General features: G+C 47.8%; 1 protein-coding gene across 1 annotated transcript in view; it reads right to left on the bottom strand.

Annotated features, from left to right (window-relative positions):
* Positions 1-6,219: 6,219 nt before the first annotated feature.
* The window catches only part of LOC137533268 (cholesterol 24-hydroxylase-like), a 71,616-nt gene continuing 56,681 nt past the window's right edge, over positions 6,220-21,154 (bottom strand). Inside the window, exons 12-15 of the mRNA XM_068254564.1 lie at positions 20,216-20,326; positions 13,377-13,465; positions 11,843-11,909; positions 6,220-6,500 (exon numbers count right to left, since the gene is read on the bottom strand). Of these exons, the coding sequence (XP_068110665.1) occupies positions 6,357-6,500; positions 11,843-11,909; positions 13,377-13,465; positions 20,216-20,326 (411 nt within the window). The 3' untranslated portion in view covers positions 6,220-6,356. The remainder of the gene's footprint in view (positions 6,501-11,842; positions 11,910-13,376; positions 13,466-20,215; positions 20,327-21,154) is intronic.

Raw genomic sequence — 21,154 nt, 5'->3', positions numbered from 1 at the left:
CTTACCTGTCCCTTTAAATAAATGATCCCTCAAAATAGCCTCGGAAATGTTCTATCAGTTACAATGTAACAAAGTTATTACAATGTAACAACTTTGTTACATTGTAACTACGCCGCACCCGACGTCACTCGCCGCCGCCGCATACGCGTCTGCGCTGCACGGACCCGACAGAGCTCTGAGCTATATAGCTCAGAGCTCTCTAAAGCATCTTTGTATTTGGGCTCCAAGGAGCCCCATTGGTCCTTAGCAGACCAATGGGGTTCCTTCTGATTTAAAGGAACCCCATTGGTCTGCTAAGGACCAATGGGGCTCCTTGGAGCCCAAATACAAAGATGCTTTAGAGAGCTCTGAGCTATATAGCTCAGAGCTCTGTCGGGTGAAGGACGCTAAGTCCCCGCCGGCTCCGCTGCCCTCCCCGCCTCTCCCACATGTCACCTATATACATGCTGGCACCCATGGGTGCCAGCATGTATATGGGTGACAGGTGTGGGCGGAGTGGACGGCGGGAGCCGGCGGGGACTTAACGTGTATGCGGCGGCCGGCGGGTGAGCGGCGAGTGATGTCGGGTGCGGTGGAGTTACAAAGTAACAAAGTTGTTACATTGTAACAACTTTGTTACATTGTAACTGATTAGTATATTTCCGAGGATATTGCGTGGAAACTGGCTTTTAAAGGGACAGGTAAGTATTAATGGTTAATTAAGAATATTAAAGGACTTTTTTCGTGGTTATGTTTTTTGTTCAATTAAAATACTTTTTCTATGTGTTTGTGTGTTTATTTACTTTTAACTCTTAAAGGAAATGGGTAAGGGGTACAAGTACCTCTATACTCATTTCTCCTGGGAGGGGGGGTGGGCATCTGGGGGACCCCTTTTTAAAGGGGACTCCCAGATGCCACCATGAACCCCCCCCCCCCAGGAAATCGCAGCCTCCACCTCCACCGCCCATCGGAGGTGGAGAAGAGCCCCTTGTCCTTGGATTGGAGAAGGGCTCGGAGGGGGAGGGGAAAGCTTGGCTGCCCCTCCCCTTCCGAGACCCCCCAATCCATGGACCATGCGGGCTGGTATAGTCAGGGTGCGGAGCCCCACGCGGCCGGTGCTCCGCATTCTGGCTATCCCAGTCTGCATGGGGGACAAGGGGTTAAAGAGGTCTGGGAGGGGGGACCCCACGTCGTTTTTTTTTTTTTGTTTTTGTTTTTTTTAATATTTTCCACACTCAGAACGAAGTAAGTAAAACTCTTCCCACTTGGGGGAATCTATGAAAATAAAACACTATTGTTACCTGTGCAAAAAAAACTGACATTTTCCGCATTTAAAAGACATTTTTGCCCTTGAAACTTAAAAATCGATTTTCTCAAAAACTATAAGGTCTTTTTGAAAAAAAAATTTTCCTCTTATTCCCACTGATCCCCTTAATATACCCTGTGAATTTGGTGTTCCTAAATTTTAAGCAGGCTTTGCTATTAACCGTTAAAGTCGGCGGGTTTTTAAACGTATATATTTTTCCTTTGAAACTTTAACATCGATTTTCTCAAAAACTATAAGGTCTTTTTGAAAAAAAAAATTTCCTCTTATTCCTTCTGATCTCCTTAATATATTCTCCAAATTTGAGGCTCTTAGCAATTAAGGGGGCTTTGCTATTAACCCTTAAAGTCGGCGGCTTTTTTATATTATACGGGAGCGTAATATTACGCGATTACGGCAGACTGTGTAATTTCAATGGGAGTTTACTGTCTTACGGGTAATTTGTTACGCGTAATAACGTAACCTACGGTCTACGCGTAATTAATTACGCGTAATACAGTAACCTTACACGTAATGCTTACGGTCCATTTGTAGTGAATTACGATGCGTAATTACGCTAATGCGTAATTTCGGCCCAGCACTGGAATAGCCCAGTCAAAGTCCAGATCTAAATCCAATCGAGAATCTATGGCAAGATCTGAAAACTGCTGTTCACAAACGCTGTCCATCTAATCTGACTGAGCTGGAGCTGTTTTGCAAAGAAGAATGGGCAAGGATTTTAGTCTCTAGATGTGCAAAGCTGGCAGAGACATACCCTAAAAGACTGGCAGCTGTAATTGCAGCAAAAGGTGGTTCTACAAAGTATTGACTCGGGGGGCGGGCGGAGCAATGACCCAGCATACAACACTGTGGGCGGGGTGAACAGTAGAACAATGCCCTCCACCTACCCTTGTCCAAGATGATCTGCTAGGTTGATTGCTTGCCAACTCCCCAACAGGTAAATACAACAAATAAGGTAAAACTTGTCAGGCCTGCAGGTGGCGCTCTAAACAATCGAACATTCATTTGTAATATCTTACATCCCTAATGAAACCTAGTTAGTTTAATGAAGATAAATATATTAAAACGAACTTGAACTCAGAACTTCCTCTCTGCTCTAAATGATAAGCAACAGCATAATAACCTTTAAAGAAAAAACATTTCTTTGTTACATCTGCTAGAAATCCTGCAATAAATCTGCAGTGCATCTACTTCCCGCTTTCATGGAAGCAGACATAGGGTTACCATCCTGTGTTTACAAATTAGCTGCTCTGTCAAGGCAGCCAGCTGAGAGATCAAATTACGGTGGTGATTAGTCACAGTTGAGGGGGAATTAGAAAGGCTAAACCCTCTGAATACACACAGGGTGCATTTATCTAGGTTTTCCTTCTGTCCTGGGTAAGAGTTCAGGTCCCCTTTAAACAGTGCGGCACCACTTTGTGTTGTGTTTCCCTCCCCCGGGAACGCTGGACGTTATTAGGCCACTCGGTAAATATTTCATGTTGAGCGTCACATTTTTCTGCTGTCATGGCTCTTTCTGTTTGCAGGCAGCGGCTGCGATGTCACTTCATGTTTAGTCTGAGCCCGGGTCTGCCGATCACACGATATAGCCGATCCCAAACCTCAGACTTCATGGTCTAGTTTGTCTCTTTCAAAGGAACTAGACTGGTTATATTGTCCGTCCCCAAATTCAGCCACGCCGATGGTTTATAGAGAATCAGGGGCGTAGCAATAGGGGTTGCAGAGGTAGCGACCGCATCGGGGCCCTTGGGCCAGAGGGGCCCCGAAGGGCCCTCCCCCAACTACAGTATTAGCTCTCTATTGGTCCTGTGCTGGTAATAATGACTTCTATAGATACTTTGAATAGTGGTAATCCTTAACACACTGTTCCCTATCCCCTTCTTGCACCTCTGACACTGTAGTTGCCATTGACAGGTTTTGGTGCACCGTATCAATTGTTATGTATAGAGTGCTTGGGGGCCCCATTGTCAAACTTGCACCGGGGCCCACAGCTCCTTAGCTACGCCACTGTAGAGAATGCACCTGCTGGGAACACTTCCTCTGCAGTAAAGATTACTATAAAGAAATATGCAGCAAACTGGGTTTCTGTCAAAGATTTCTCACTGCAGCTGTGTAATTGAATTTTTCAGCAATCCGTGCTGCGTTCTGATGTAACCCAGGTCGGCATTTACCAGCTAATAGCGTTACTTTTTTACAAAAGCAGGAAGGGGTGTAACTAGAATGTGTGGGGGGTCCCCTGGGTCCATAGAGTGTGAGCTCATCTGGGGACAGTCAGTGACATGACTATGTACTCTGTAAAGTGCTGCAGAAAATGTCAGTGCTATATAAATACATAATAATAAAATGGTAGGACATTAGGCTATGTCCTCAGAGGAGCTCACAATCTAATCCTACCATAGTCATAGTCTAATGTCCTACCATTTTATTATGTATTTATATAGCACTGACATCTCCTGCAGCACTTTGCAGAGTACACAGTCATATCACTGACTGTCCTCAGAGGAGCTCACAATCCAATCCTACCATACATAGTCAGTCAGTGACAGGACTATGTACTCTGTAATGTGCTGCAGGAGATGTCAGTGCTATATAAATACATAATAATAATATGGCAGGACATTATACTATGACTCTGGTAGGATAAGAGTGTGAGCTCCTCTGAGGACAGTCAGTGACATGACTATGTACTCTGTAATGTGCTGCAGGAGATGTCAGTGCTATATAAATACATAATAATAATATGGCAGGGCATTATACTATGACTCTGGTAGGATAAGAGTGTGAGCTCCTCTGAGGACTCTGTAAAGTGTTGCAGAAGATTTCTGTGCCATTTATAATGCACAATTTTAAACTAGCGTGACTTCAGAGGAGCGATTTGTGCCAGAAAGCTGGTTGAATATGGCTGGTGGAACAGTGACACCATGTGGCTGAAAGTTAACACTGCAAAGCATTATTTTTTTTCCTCTCAACTTGTTTTAGCGGTGTCTGCTTTTTTCTGGTTGTGAACAATAAAAAAAGCAAATTATGCACCGAAAACTGATAGTGGTTTATTGGTTAAGAACATGTTCGCACTGGGGTGATTTGTGAGTTTCAGTGAACACTCAGAGTGACCCAGCCCACCTGGATCATATCAGATCCTAGCATATAAGCTGATCTGCTACTGCAACTTGCGAGAGGAGGTTCTGCTTAATAAACGGTATTTACCACAGATCAGTTCTTGCTGCTTTAGCTGCCTGTGATTGTATACCACAAACTACATTTCTCTAACCTTTCTCCAATCTGCACTATAGTCCAATATGACCCCGCTTGTCACTTAGTAACAGTTGAAAACACTGGCCGGTTCAGGAAAGTCTCTGCTGCACAGGAGCAACTCTGTCCTCCCATTGGAGGTACAGTACAAGCACTTGCACATTTGGTGGACTACAAGATTAAGTATACCTTAGTGCTGCATAGCCAGGCTGGACAAATTGCTGGTACAGTATCCTGGGCTCCTTGAAAATTGCAGCCATCACTGAATAGAGGCAGCCATTTGCTTCCTGTGAGTGGCTCTGGTACCTCCGCGGGCGGGACTTGCAGTACGTGTCCTGCAAAACTTTCTGCTCACACTTGAGCCAATCATGAGGTTTCCCTTCAAAATGCAGTAATCATAATAAGCCGCTCTCATCTGTAATGCGAGTGGCTCCGATACCTCAGCGGGTGGGACTTCGCACTCTCCTCTCCACTCTCCTTAGTTTTGAAGCGAGTAGGTCCGCTCTGATCTGCACTGCAAGTGAAAGTACCCTGTACTGCGCTCCACACGCTACAAGGAGCGTCATCACTATAATGGGAAGAGATACTCAGGAGTGCGCACAATCCTGTGGTACGACTGTGATGACACTTTTATCGGTGATTGCAAAGTGGAAGCGGTAACACTGCATCCTCTGTAGTTTACCTTAACATTATTCCTCATTTTCCCCAGGCTGCTTATTTGTACACATGTCCAGCAGCGGGAACATTCTTCTTGTTTAACAAATGTTATCAGGCATCAACTCACCTGCAACCAGCCTGAAGAGAGCAGCAGACCATGGGCTTCACACTGACGTGACACATGCACCACCCAATGACATGTGACGCATGCACTGTCCTCTGATGCATGCACTGCCCACTGATGTGATGCATGCACCGTCCTCTGACGTACCGCCCACTGACGTGACGCATGCACTGTCCTCTGATGCATACACCGCCCACTGACGTGACGCATGCACCGTCCTCTGACGTAATGCATGCACTGTCCTCTGATGCATACACCGCCCACTGATGTGACGCATGCACTGTCCTCTGATGCATGCACCGCCCACTGATGTGACGCATGCACTGTCCTCTGATGCATGCACCGCCCACTGACATGTGACGCATGCACTGTCCTCTGATGCATGCACCGCCCACTGACATGTGACGCATGCACTGTCCTCTGATGCATGCACCGCCCACTGACATGTGACGCATGCACTGTCCTCTGATGCATGCACCACCCACTGACGTGACGCATGCACTGTCCTCTGATGCATGCACCGCCCACTGATGTGACGCATGCACTGTCCTCTGATGCATGCACCGTCCACTGACATGTGACGCATGCACTGTCCTCTGATGCATGCACCACCCACTGACATGTGACGCATGCACTGTCCTCTGATGCATGCACCACCCACTGACGTGACGCATGCACTGTCCTCTGATGCATACACCGCCCACTGATGTGACGCATGCACTGTCCTCTGATGCATGCACCACCCACTGACGTAATTCATGCACTGTCCTCTGATGCATGCACCACCCCACTAACGTGACGCATGCACTGTCCTCTGATGCATGCACCGCCCACTGACGTGACTCTTTTTACTATATCCAGAATCACAAAGAGGCCAAAAAACAGGTTTACTATAACACAAGTTTTATTATATACCAGGCGTTGCTCCCATAGACTTATAATGGAGATTGGCCGGGACCTGGAGATGTAGTTTACTATACCCGAGTTTATTATATCAAGATTATGCTGTATATTTAATCTCTGTCATTGGGTGCGGGGCGTCAGTGTGCAGACCACCCCGTCTCTGGGCCGCAGCGTCCCAGTATCCATGATCTCAAAGGACTGACCAGGGACCAGCTTGAAGTTGAAGCGCTGCAGCAGTTTGCTCAGGACCACTTTAGCCTCCAGCTGGGAAGAGAGCAGAGAGAGGGACAAGAAGATTAGGAAGGTGCCTCACACTTTTACATTTCCCACACACATCACATGATCTTCTCTGCTGATCTTTATTGCTTCATTAGTCTGCCTGCTGCTCTCTGCTGGGCTCCTTTCTCTCCATTGCTCGCTGCTCTCTGTCAGGATCCTCCCTCTCTAGTGCCTGCTGCTTTCTGCTGGCTTGCCCCCCCCCCCCCCCCCATATGACCGCTTCTCTCTGCCAGCCTCCCTGCTCTCTAGTGCCTGCTGCTCTCTGCCAGGCTCCTCCCTCTCTAGTGCCTGCTGTTCTTTGCCAGGTTCCTCCTCTAGCCCCAGCTCCTCTCTGCTCCCAACTCCTCTTTGCAAAGACCGCGAAGCTGTAAGCCCTGGCCATCACTGCCACCGCACTAATCTGTTTGTCCATAAAGGGAAGACAGCCAGGGGAGCAAGGGAGGGGGGGACCCTGGTGGAGAAAGAAAAAGTCCAGGCCCCAGGGAGGAGGGACCTCTGAACATAAGAAAGGGGCGAAATAAAAGTTTTGCAGGGAGAGTCTGTAAGTCATAGATCTGCCCCAGGTGAGGTAATTACAAACATTGCACCAGGGCTGTGGAGTCGGTACAAAACTCATCCGAATCCGACTCAATTTATGAAACTACCAACTACCTAAAATGACTCAGACTCCTTGACTCCTTAGTCTAATACTTACCAGAGCTGTGGATTTGGTACAAAAATCATATGACTCTGATTCCTGCGTTTATGAAACCTCCGACTCCGGGTACCTAAAATTGCTCAGACTCCAACTCTGACTCCACAGCCCTGCCAGGGTCAATGGTGTCATGAGACACTGTAGGAGGTGACAATGCACAACAGGTGTCAGTCGGACTGATGATGTTTTAATTGTCTGGGGGAGTCCAAACCAATGGCTGGAGGTCCATCCAGCCTCCCATACACTGTAATACATGCAGTGCAGTTTCTAGGCTAAAATGCACCCAGGGCGAGGGTGTAAAAATTGCGCCCCCCCCCCCCCCCTAGGTTAGATAGGTAGGTGCCTCTCAGTATAGGTTAGATTAGGTAGGTGCCCCCTAGTATAGGCTAGATTAGACAGGTACCCCCAGAATAGGTTAGATTAGGTAGCTGCCCCCCAGTATAGGTTAGATAAGGTAGCTGCCCCCCCAGTATAGGTTAGGTAGGTGCCCCCCAGTATAGGTTAGGTAGGTGCCCCCCAGTATAGGTTAGATAGGTAGCTGCCCCCCAGTATAGGTTAGATTAGGTAGCTGCCCCCCAGTGTAGGTTAGATAGGCAGCTGCCCCCCAGTGTAGGTTAGATAGGTAGCTGCCCCCCAGCGTAGGTTAGATTAGGTAGGTGCCCCCCAGTGTAGGTTAGATAGGTAGCTGCCCCCCAGCGTAGGTTAGATTAGGTAGCTGCCCCCAGTATAGGTTAGATAGGTAGCTGCCCCCCAGTGTAGGTTAGATTAGGTAGGTGCCCCCAGAATAGGTTAGATAGGTAGATGCCCCCAATAATGGAGGGGGGAGCCGCAGGGAGGGCAGCCCGACCTCTCCCTCCCTCTCCTCTCCCGGGCGCCCTCCGTGCTCCCCCCTCAGATGCAGAGTTCGTGAGCAGCAGGGAAGCGCTGTTTACAACTCACCGGCTGCCTGGCTCCAAGCGCTGCTCTCTCGCCGCTGGTCTCCTCTCTCTGTATACATACTGATACACGCTGCTTCCGGCTACAGGAAGCAGCGTGTATCAGTATGTATACAGAGAGAGAGAGGAGACCAGCGGCGAGAGAGCAGCGCTTGGAGCCAGGCAGCCGGTGAGTTGTAAACAGCGCTTCCCTGCTGCTCACGAACTCTGCATCTGAGGGGGGAGCACGGAGGGCGCCCGGGAGAGGAGAGGGAGGGAGAGGTCGGGCTGCCCTCCCCGCGGCTCCGGCTCCCCCCTCCATTATAGCGCCCCCCTCCCAACAGCGCCCCGGGCGGCGGCACGCTCCGCACGGGGCAAGAAACGGGGCTGAATACATGCAACAAATAGAGTTCAGACTCAACCCTTGAAGTGGGAAAATTCCCCCAAGAGCATCTGACAAAGGGCCTCAGTTTCCCACTTCACGGGTTGAGTTCGAACTGTTTTTGTTGCATGTATTGCATCGTCGGAGGTGAGCAAAGGGCACAGGGGGAGCACAAGGAGAGAGTAGTGGGGGGACACTGAAGGCAGGGGGAGACAGAGGTGGCTAGTAGGGGTAGTGGGGGCACAAGGAGGGGGGGGGCACAGAAAGCAAATGGAGACAGTGGTGGCTTTGAGGAGGACACTGGAGGCAGGGGTGGGGAGAAGGCGCAGGGCGATGGATGGAAACACGGGGGGATTAAAGGAAGATGGGGATGAATGGAGGCACGAAGAGAGATGGAAGTAGGCACAGACAGGGTACAGGACAACAGGGGCAGGCACAGGGGCACTGGGAACTAAGGAGGCACAGAGGAGTCACACGGGGACAGAGGTGCCTTACAGAGGGACACTGGGGGCACGGGGGGGAAGGGGGTGGGAGCAGGCACGGTGGGACACCATGTTGGTACAGAACGACAGGTCAGGAATAGGGCATATCATATATATGAGTCCAGGCCCGGATTTACCTCACAGGAGCCTATAGGCACATGTCCTGGCACCTTAGATTTCGCCCTCCATGAACCTACAAACCCCGACCAAACCGCACCACAAGTGTGTTGGCTGCCCCAGCTGTCACTTCTCTCTTACTTTTCTTGCCCGTCATAGCTACAGGTTCCCCTTTGTATTAGGTAGAAGGAAGTACCCTCAATACTAAGTAACTAGAGGTGCCCCCAAGTATTAGGTGGCTAGAGGAACCTCAGTATTAAGTAGCTAGAGATGCCCCCAAGTATTAGGTAGCTAGAGGAACCTCAGTATTAAGTAGCTAGAGGCGTTTCTGACTGAAGGCAGATCTCTTTAGTGGAATGTAGAGAGCCGGGTGAATAAACTCTCATTTACACTCTCATTAGGACTCTGCTTAGGGAAGGAGGAAAAGAAGCGCTCTGGGAGGGGATTGAGGCACCTTTCCATCATCAGGCGCCTGTAAGCACGTGCCTATAGTGCCTTATGGTAAATCCGGCCATGATTATATGAGCATTCTATTGTAAATCGTGTCACCACTGCAGGGCAGAAAAAAAATAAAAAAAATACTAGCAGACTAGAGAAAAGAACCCTCTAATGAGATGGCCACTATAAATAAAGCAATGATGCAATGGCAATCTCAATGTATAACAAATATCAAGCTTTATTAAACAAAGAATAATACCATAAGGCCTCTTGCACACTGCAAGCGATTCAGATTCAGATTCAGCTTTTTAATCGGTTTTTGCTTCCGATTCAGATTCAGATTTGCAGTTTGCTCCCTGCACACTGCAAATCGGAATCTGAATCTGATGTAAAAACTGATTAAAAAGCGGAATCTGAATCGGAATCGTGTGCAGTGTGCAAGAGGCCTAAAAGCATAAAAAAATCCCCAAGCACTGTGGCTATACAGGTCTCCTGATATTCCACAATAAATAAATCTATCCAAACAATACTGTAAAAATATACCACTCTGGGCAAGGACCAGAAAAATAGGATGTTGCAATGACTGATCCACTGCAACACAAAGTGCTGGTGCTCTGTATGCACTTTCTTCTTAGCACCAGCACTTGTGTTGCATGGATTAGTCACTGCAACATCATATTTTTCTGGTCCTTAAATTGTGTCATTCGTTGTTTAACCCTCCTGGCGGTCTATTAGAAACCGCCAGGGGGCAGCGCAGCAGTGTTTTTGTAAAAAAATATTTTTTTAAATCATGTAGCGAGCCTAGGGCTCGCTACATGATAGCCGCCGTGCGGCGGCATCCCCCACGCCTGCTTCGATCGCCTCCGGCGATCTTTGATCAGAAAATCCCGTTCAAAGAACGGGATTTCCTGAAAGGCTTCCCCCGTCGCCATGGCGACGGGGCGGGATGACGTCATTGGGAGTCCCGATCCACCCCTCAGCGCTGCCTGGCACTGATTGGCCAAACAGCGCACGGGGTCTGGGAGGGGGGGGGGGCAGCGCGGCGATCGGAATGCACACGCAGCTAGCAAAGTGCTAGCTGCGTGTTGCAAAAAAAATGATGCGAATCGGCCCAGCAGGGCCTGAGAAATCCTCCTGCACGGCATAGCCCGTGCTCAGCACGGGCTTACCGCCAGGGAGGTTAATAAAGCTTGATATTTGTTAAGGCAATGATGCAATGGCAATTTCAATGTATATTTATAGTGGCCACCTCATTAGACATATCTGTGTCGGTCTGGGGCGCCCCGTTAGCAAGGGGAATTTTCCTCTACCTGTGGAGAAGGTGAGACGGTGTAGTATCGTTAGGAAAATTTGGAGGAACAGAATGGTGAATAATATATACTCACAAAGGTGGGTTGCAGTCCTGCAACCACCGTATTGGCATGCGAAAAAGACAATTTCCGCTCGGTAGCCCGGACCCTCTGGATCTGGGTGGTCGCTCTCCTCCTATGGTCCTGTACCCTGGTCGGCCGTCTCGCCCACTGGTAGGGATGACACCTCAGAGAGGTGTTGGATACACTAGTAAAAGCTCGTCGGTGGAGGCACACAAATGTATGCAATGGTAGTAAAATTGGTAACGGAGGTCTCTTACCTCCAGAAAAGGACTCTCATAGGTGGAACAAGGGAGTCTTTATTAAAAAACGGTTATACTGTAGACAACGCGTTTCAAGGGACACAGCCCACTTCCTCAGGTCAATAAAAAAAGATAACCTTATTTCCAGCCATGCAGAGCGAGGGCGGCATAGATCAAAAAACTTTTTTACTACCATTGCATACATTTGGGCGCCTACACCGACGTGCTTTTACCTCATTAGACGGTTCTTTTCTCTAATTTGCTAGGACAGGAATAGGGAACACGGGAAAAGGGGAATACTGAAGACAGAGCGGATACACTGGAGGCGCAGAGGTGGCACACTGCTCCGACTTACAGACAAATTCAGGTTACGAACAAAACTACAGTTGCTATCTAATTTTTTAACCGGGAACTACCGGTTTAGAAATGCTGGAAGACAGGAAGCTTGCTATCTATAAAAAATGCTTTGTGACACTAAGCGATTGTGTTTGCCAATTTTCAGCGGGAAGCTGCCTTATTTCCCTCATTTCAGTCAAAGAAGCCGCTCGATTTAGAATTCTAACAAATATATAGTTACATTTTGGCATAGGAACTACGTGAACACATTGATGATTTGGGGGGACATTTTTATGCGCTACATCTGGGACCCCAGTATGACCACTGGCTGGTCTGTCTATACACCACATACCTGAGAGAAGACCTGCCCCAGGCAGGAGCGCGGGCCCAGCGCAAACGGGAAGTAACAGAAGTACGGCCTGCAACACAAACACAGCCTTTAAACAACGGTACCCGGTCACTGACAAACTTCAGTTTGCCCCCACCCCCTCACCGACCCCTCCCCCCAGCAAAGACTCCTCCCCAGCCTGCCCCCCAGTACAGACCCCTCCCCAGCCTGTTCTCCAGCGAAGACCCCTCCCCAGCCCGCCCCCAGTGAAGACCCCTCCCCAGCCTGCCCTCACCACAGACATCCTTCCCAGCCTGCCCTCAGTTCAGACCACTCCCCAGCTTGCCCCTGGTGCAGTACCCTCCTTATGGCCCATACTCACAGGCTACAATTGTTGCTAGCCGTTAGCACACGGGAGCGGGTGCGCGACAGACCGGCGACAGCTCTTCGCTGGGTCCCTCCGCATACACACTGCGGAAGAGGGATTAGTGGTGCGACGGAAGCTGTCGCCGATGTCCCTCCCCCCCGCCGGAAGCTCCGTGTGTTGGCTATAGGTTGCTGTCGCTAGTCTGCATACACACGCGGACTAGCGACAGTTGCGGCGAAGTTGCGCCGGCAACTGTCGCCAGGCGATTGACCGCGCCAAGCGCCTGGCGACAGCGACGGTTCGGGGTGCGCACGCCACACTCACGGGCGACCTGTCGCCGCAACACGCGCATGCCACGTGGTTGCGATGACAATTGTAGCCCGTGAGTATGGGCCAATAGAATGCCCCCTGGTGCAGTCCTGTCCTTAGCCTGCTCGTGACAGGCCCCTCCCCAATCAACGACATACCCGTCACAATGCAGCAGCAGAGAGGGGTGCATGCAGAGTGAGCGGTTAAGATATCTTACCTTGCTTGAATCCCCATGCTCTGCATCTTCCTCCTGGTCCTAGGTATCCTGACTTACTGGTAAGTGACACAAGGGGTCTAGGACCAGGAAGGAGAAGCGGGCGCATGTGGATCCTGGCGGGATGAGTTATCCGCTCCTGCTGCACTCTGCATGTGTCCTCCTCTGCCGCTACTTAAAGGGAGGTGGGGATTCTGAATACCTAAAAGGGGTGCACTCTGGCTTCTTATACAGGATGGGGGCCTTACCTCTGGCTAGCTATATTGGAAGCTACTTAATACTGAGGAGCACCTCTGGCATCACAATAGTGTGCCCGAGTCTAGGGAAGGGGGGTGCAATTTATAAACCCCGGCCCTGAGAGCTCTGTAGCCCTGACCGGCGTACAAACGTTTTGAATGCGTCTCCACTGAAGTAGCAGAAAGCAAAATCCCGTCTTGTACGACTTTTCTGGACTCCGCACTGAAATCGGACAGGTGTTAGATAGCATAGTATCTGACACGCCCATTACAACACACGCCCCAATTACCCAGGTGGACACACCGGATCTGCTGTGACTGTCGCATTGTGGCTATGGTGTAGCGTGGGTGTACTGAGACCAGAGGACGAGAATGACAGCCGCTGCTCTGCCGAGTACATTACAGATACTTCACCTTCTCTCTTTTACTCACTTCTCAGCTGTTGGGCTGAACCTCTCCGGGTCAAACTTGAACGGGTCCGGAAAGAACTTATTCATGCGGCCCATGATATACGTGTTAAACTGTAGAGAAAAAAAAGATGTCAGAGAAAGGTGAGGAAATATGATGTCAGAGGAAGAGAGAAGAGATGATGTCAGAGGAAGCGAGCAGAAATGATGTCAGAGGAAGTTGAGGAAATATGATGCCAAAGGAAGCGAGGAAATATGATGTCAGAGGAAGCGAGGAAATATGATGTCAGAGGAAGCGAGAAGAGATGATGTCAGAGGAAGCGAGCAGAAATGATGTCAGAGGAAGGCGAGGAAATATGATGTCAAAGGAAGCGAGGACAGATGATGTCAGAGGAAGCGACTAGAGATGATGTCAGAGGAAGCGAGCAGAAATGATGTCAGAGGAAGGCGAGGAAATATGATGTCAAAGGAAGCGAGGACAGATGATGTCAGAGGAAGCGAGGAGAGATGATGTCAGAGGAAGCGAGGACAGATGATGTCAGAGGAAGCGAGGAAACATGATGTCAGAGGAAACGATGAAAAATAATGTCAGAGGAAGGCGAGGAAAGATGTCAGAGGAAGCGAGGAAAGATGATGTCAGAGGAAGCGGGGAGAGATTATGTCAGAGAGAGGGGGGAGAGTTGGAGAATGTAAAGCAAGGTGAGGAAAGATTTTACAATAAGTAAACAATGACTAAGGTCTCAAACCCACTTGCAGTGTTTTGCCATCATTTTGAAAGTGTTCTCCCATTCACTTGAATGGGAAATTCTGTAAAATTGCGGCAAAACCATTGCAAAATTGGCGCAAACAATTTTACTGCAATTTTTAAAACATTGTGGTGATTTTTCCGTGATTCCCATTCAAATAAATGGGAGCGCTTTTTTAATACGCAAAATGCTGGCAAAAAGTTGGATCTCTAAATGGTTTGTAAATACTGTAAAAAAAATAAAAATAAACAAATAAGCACTCTTATCCATTTTGATATACTAGTATTCAGTTCCGCATTAAATATCCAATCAGCAGCATTGTGACTGAAAGGGAACCTAAAGTTAGAAGTATATGGAGGCTGCCATATCTATTCTCTTTAAACAATACCAGTTTCCTGGAAGTCTTGCTGTCCTTTCAGTGTCAGAATCACAAACCTGAACAAGGATGTGGCTGATCGGCATGCTTGTTCGGGGTTTATGGCTAAAAGTATTAGAGGCAGAGCAGCAAGACATCCCAGCAAAGCACGGTGCACGCGCGCTCATCTCCTGCTCGGGGGGCGGAGCTCCGTCCCGCCTTTAGTCTCCGAGCGGCGATCGCTGCTCGGGAGACTTAGACGACGAAACCTCTTTGTACAGCGCTGCGATCTGCAGCACTGTACTGGGGACAGCCGTGTGACAGGGCTGTCCCAACTAGAGATGCAGAAAATTAAATATATATGTCAGCCTCCATATCCCTCTCACTCCAGGTTCCCTTCAATTATTCAACTCTCCCTATCCTTAAAGTGACTAAAAATCGACTCAGCAGCACTGATAAGGCTTGGTGTTTCTTTAACAGTTTCACAGCATCAGAACTTTGTTTCTCTTATACAAGACTCATTTTTAGCTGCACAGAAGAAAACTGCCCGGGCATTTTTCCCCTGATGCTGTGCAAAGCATGATGGGATTTCTGATGTTGTTGTTCTCGTTCTGCTGTTTTGGTGCAATTTTTTTTTTGCATTATGAATTTGACATTTGAAGCCTAGCGCATGCATCTGGGAGGGGTTATCAGGACACAGGACAGTTGGAACTGTGTCTCCTGCTCCCTGTCACTTCCTTTCAACCAAAAAGATGGCTGCCCCCATGAATCACAAACATTTGCCTGTTCTTTTAAAACAGGGTGGGTAAAACATTATATTACCTATCTATTCTAATTAACATAACTAATGTAACTTAATGACAGAATGTTTGTTTAGGCTGAAGTTCCCCTTTAAAAAACAACTATCAAAGAAACTGTTTTTCTGTATACCCCACATACCTATGGAGCTTTTAGCCTGCAACACTAAAATGCTTTTCAGAGGTCTATCAGCACAGCCTGTGTGAAAAAAGCCTTGTTTACCTTGTTTTGTAACAATTTTGTGTTGACATCAGGAGGCGGTAGAGCTGAATGCTATATATGTTACAGGCAATGTGTGACAAGCAGGCATTCTATAAAATGCCTAGGCAATATATACAATGCCTGGAGTTTGTTTTAGCAAGGTATGAAATAGCTGTGTGGTTACATACATTTCCTAGGCATTCTAAAGAATGACAAGTACTAATTTGGCAAAGTGTGAAATGGGATATCAGAGGTATTTTTCCCCCAACGAAATGCCTGAGAATGAAAGAACATTTAAAAAAACAAAACATGTTTGCGAGAATGAATTTCCATTATGTGCAATGTGCAATGTAACCGCCCATACATTGCTTGTCCTTTGCTGGCTGCGGGCGATGTCCTTTGTCCATACATGCATCCCATGTGGTTGCCGGAGTAATGTGTGTGCAGGAAACACTGCACATTGGAGGACAGCGTCGGGCCCGCAAGGTGGCGGATGTGGTGTCACAAGGCTGATTCAGGATCAATTTCAGCATGAATTTGATCAGGAATCGGCCTGCGGTGTATGGGCAAGCGAGAGATTTATCTCTTGTTTGAATCTGCCCATCATCACCATATGTATGGCTACCTTTAAAGAGACACTTAAGCCAGAAAAAAAAATGAGTTCTACCAGCCCCCTGCAGCAGTCCGGTGCCCTCGCAGCCACTCACTAATCCTCTGGTCCCCCGCTGCCAGCTAGTTTCGTTTTTGCCGACTGCCAGGACTGGCCACGCGTAGCTTTTTCCGCATTCGACTGTAATTAGCGCTATTGCGGGCCGCAACGTGTACAAAAATATGCGTTGCCGCATTACACACACATAGATATGCGGCAACGCCTATTTTTGTACGCATTGCGGACAGCAATAGCGCTAATTACAGTCGGGAATGCGGAAAAAGCTACGCGTGGCCAATCCTGACGGGCCTGTCGGCAAAAACGAAACTAGCTGGCAGCGGGGGACCAGAGGATTAGTGAGTGGCTGCGAGGGCACAGGACTGCTGCAGGGGGCTGGTAGAAGCCCCAGGTGAGTAAAACTCATTTTTTTTTTCTGGCTTAAGGTTCACTTTAAGGTGGCCATACACTGGTCTATTTATTTGTTGCATCGATATCCAGCCGATTTGATCGAAATTGATGCAGCAAACAATTCCCGATCAATTGATTTTTCGACACAATAGATCAAGTCAGACAATCACACAGGATGAAAGATTTTGCTCGATCGGCGGCAGCGGGTCTTAAAGAGAACCCGAGGTGGGTTTGAAGATTATTATCTGCATACAGAGGCTGGATCTGCCTATACAGCCCAGCCTCTGTTGCTATCCCAAACCCCCCTAAGGTCCCCTTGCACTCTGCAATCCCTCATAAATCACAGCCACGCTGCTGACAAACAGCTTGTCAGAGCTGGCTGTGTTTATCTCTATAGTGTCAGTCTGCTGCTCTCCCCTGCTCCTGCAGAACTCCAGTCCCCACCTGCATCCCTTCCCTCCCTGCTGATTGGAGGGAAGGGACGGGGGCAGGGACCGGAGCTATGCAGGAGGCGGGGGAGCAGCGGAGACTGACACTACAGATGTAAACACAGCCTCACAGCACGACTGTGATTTATGGGGGATTGCAGAGTGCAGGGGGACCTTAGGGGGGTTTGGGATAGCAACAGAGGCTGGGCTGTATAGGCAGATCCAGCCTCTGTATGCAGATAACATTCCTTGAACACACCTCAGGTTCTCTTTAACGAATCACAAAGTGGTATTCGATTTTAAGACAACCAATGCAGCAACGGAGCTTACACTCACCTGTCCACCACTGCGTCTTCTCTCCACCTTCCTTCCTGTCCTTTCTCTCCTTGGTGCCAGCGTCACATCTAGGTCATGTGATAGATATGCAAGGCTCTGATTTGCCAGTCATGATCATGTGCTAAAGCAAAATGTGATTGCAGCAAATCAGGGCTGTGCAAATCTATCAGGTGATCAAACAAATCGCATGCTTCTCTGGCGTAACTTTAGGGGAGCAGTCTCTGCAACTGCAGGGGGCCCAGAGTAGTAAGGGGGCCCCAACTACTACGTCACTCCCTCAGATAAAGGAGTTCATCCTTCAGATCAGGTGGTTTTGTGGCTACACTTGTTACAGGTGTGAAGATTGTGATGCCCACACTTATTTTATGAGCCTTGTGAGATGGGCCTCCTGGCTGTGAGGGTCACCAGGGATAGGAAAGGGAATGAACATTGGGGGTCTCCATCAAAGTTTTGCTGGGGGGCTCATGATTTGTAGTTACCCCTTTGCTTTTCCATTAGTTCTTCTAGACGTGACCATCACTAGTCAAGTCACAAATGTTAGAAGTCAAACACTAGAGGCCTCTACTGGTCACATAAGGTATGTGCCGTGCTGCCTGCAGTGTTTATCACATGACACAGGCACCCTGGGAGCAAAGAGACAGGAAGTAGCACCCGATGGTGGATAGAAAATGTGTGGCAGGCAGGTAAAGGTGGCCACACACGATACAATAATATGATCCGATTTTACGGCAATTCGATAAATATGATCGGATCTCCTGAAAAAAAATCGAAAGCTTTTTTTTTTTTCATTCGACTGAACAATCCGATCAGATTTCCCGTTTTCTTCTATTTTTATCGATCCAGAATGTCAGATATTTTTCTTCAATCTTTCTAAAGATTGTATGGTGTGTGTTAGATTGTCAATTTATTAATATACACACCCTAGCAATTTTGTCAAAGTTTCCAATCATTTTTTTATCACAATTGGGGAAAAATTGAACATAGGTGTGTGGTACATTGGTCATATTTTTGAAATGTTACAATCAGTCAGAAAAGTCGATTGCAATTCTTAAATTGAACAGATATTTAAAAAATGGTATGGTGTGTGGCCACCTTAAGGCCAGAAACCCACTGGGAGCGCTTTGTAAGCGTGAGTGATTTGAAAAAGCTCTTGGTAATGCAATGCTATGGGGGATTTTTATAAAATCACATCACTCAAGTGGGATCACACCCCTAGCATTACATTAGCTAGAGCTTTTCAAATCACAAAGCGCTCAGAAAAGCTCTCCTAGTGGGTTTCTAGCCTAAGAGATGACAACTCTGCATGGCCCAGGGACTTTTGTGCAGCACAATTATCAAACAACTTTTGTTGTGTAACAAGTTGAAACAACCCAAAAAAAGTTGCTCGGTACTGTTCAAACTGATAAGACTGATAAGACATCAATCTGAGGGCCCATTTCCACTATCGCGAATTTGCATGCGTTTTTCGCATGCAAATTCGCATAGCAATACAAGTGAATGGGACTGTTTCCACTTGTCAGGATTCCTTTGCGTTTTTCTGTGCAGAAAAAATTTGCATGGCAGAGCCATCAGAATTCGCATACCGCATACCGCTATGCGAATCGCATGCAATGTATTTAATAGGAAATTCGCATGCGGTTTGGGAATGTGAATTTTCATGCGAATTTTCATGCGAATTCGCATAGAAACAATGGAAAATCACACCAGCAATGCCATGGTTAAATTCGCATACATCGTCATCCATGCGAATTCGCATGAAAATTAGCATAGCCCTGCATGCGAATTTCGCATCCGCATGCAAATTTTTCCCGCGACGATTCCCACCGCACAAGTGGAAATGCAGCCTAACTGTTGGATTGGCGTCTTATCAGTTGTGTGAACAATAGCAGGCAACTTTTTTTGGGTTGTTTAAAGTGGTTTCACAACAAAAGCTGTTTGATAATTGCGCTGAATAAAAGAAGGCTGTTGAGCGTGTGTATGGGGCTTAAGGGGACTCTGTACTAAAAAAAAACAAAAAACATCCCCTGGGGGTTGCTCACCTCGGGAGGGGGAAGCCTCAGGGTCCCAATGAGGCTTCCCCTTCCCCCTGTAGCTGCAGGCAATCCAGCGCTGGCTCCCCCGAAGCGTCCCACAATCCTGGCTCGACAAGCCTGACCTGGCTAATATATTTACCTTCCCTGGCTCCAGTGGGTGGCACTGTTGCGGCTCTCAGCACGGAGATAGGCGGAAACAGCCGATCTCTGCCGGGTCCGCTCTACTACGAAGGCACAGGAGACTTGCTCCTGCGCAGTAGAGCGCCCCGAGAGCGATTGGCTATTTACGCCTATCTCCGAGCGGAGAGCCGGTACTGCACCTGCGCTGGAGCCGGGAAGGTGAATATTTACATATCCGCTCTTCGGAGGGGCACAGCGAGACCGCCGTGGGACACAGGAGGACGGGGGAAGCCTCGATAGGGTCCGGAGGCTTCCCCCACCCGAGGTGAGAACCCCCAGGGGAACTCTTTTTTTTTTTTTTTTTTTTTTAGTTACAGGTTTTCTTCAACTCTCCCCTTACAGCTGGGTAGAATGAATGTGGTTGATAAGAAATGGAATCACAGTTGAGCGTGTCAGGGGGTGGAGCCAGAGCACATCCAGTACTGGTGAGGAGATCTTTCCATTTCTTATCTGGTTGATAAGGTACATTATGGCTCACCTGTCACCTGTTTCCACACCTGAACTCAGTAACATGCAATTCATTCGAAAGCCAGAATCCAGTGTGTAGTAACTTCATGTAAGCGGCTTGAGAATGGGCCAATCAAATTGAGCAGCTGCTGCAGTCAATTACTTTCCTAGCTGCAAAAATTAGCATAGCATTTGCATCAACTTTAAACTCAAAATGACTAGTGTCTCATTGACCACCCCTAATGAAATCTGCTGTTTTTTTAAGCAACCTTCCCAGTCTCACCGTAATAGGCACTCCGCCGGGGATCGGAATACCGGCAATCACCGTGTCTTTCTCTATATAGCGGGATGTTCCAGGACCTGGCGGGTAAAGACGCAGAGATTCCTTCAGAACCTGCAGAGAAGAAGATTTATGTCATGTATGTAGAAATCACTGATCCATTCCCATCAGTCTCTGCACCAGAGGAGCTTACACTCTGATGTCCTCATCACAGTCACACACTATTATTATTATACATTTATATACAGTGGGGGAAACATTACCACAATTTCTTCTATCTAATCTTCCCTGAATAAGTCTCAGTAGCAGCCACCAGGGGGCCCCATATAACATACATGCTGCACTAGGGATAAAGCCAGCACTGATAGGATATAGTAATAGTGGCTCTGAGGGTTGGCTCCCGTCCACATACCTGTCACAAAGCAATCTGGTCTCCCTCAATAGTCAGTGTTGATGGAGAATGTTATTTCTGCATTGGGGCAAAGTTCAGCTATGCTGTATGTTGGAAAATGAGCTATCTAATTTTTGGGAGGGTTTTTCCTTTTAAATATGTGTGTCTACATGGTTTTTAGATGACCTGTCACCTCCATAGCTGTTGCTTACTAATTTGCATATAAGGTCTGTGTGTCTCGCTGTTTTTGGAATAAATAATATTTAATTATCTATAGCTCTCTATACCATTTTTCTATATTACAATGAGGGATAAGAGGTGCCCAGGGATGAATAAATCTGAGTTAAAAATACTTAGGCCTTGTTCACATTATAAATCAACAGCGCAAGCGCCAAGCTATTTGCGCTTTGTTGAGCGCTTTTCAAATCGCTTTTGTCTGGCGATTTTTTTGTTTGTTTTCATCTTGCTGATGACACTCAGGAAGTGAACTCTTTGACCTGGAACAGAATAAATACAATGTATTTTTTCTTGAATGCGCTGGGGAATATCGC

This window comes from Hyperolius riggenbachi, chromosome 9, assembly GCF_040937935.1.
Source record: "Hyperolius riggenbachi isolate aHypRig1 chromosome 9, aHypRig1.pri, whole genome shotgun sequence".
Lineage (NCBI taxonomy): Eukaryota > Metazoa > Chordata > Amphibia > Anura > Hyperoliidae > Hyperolius > Hyperolius riggenbachi.
This window is presented reverse-complemented; position numbering and strand designations above follow the sequence as displayed.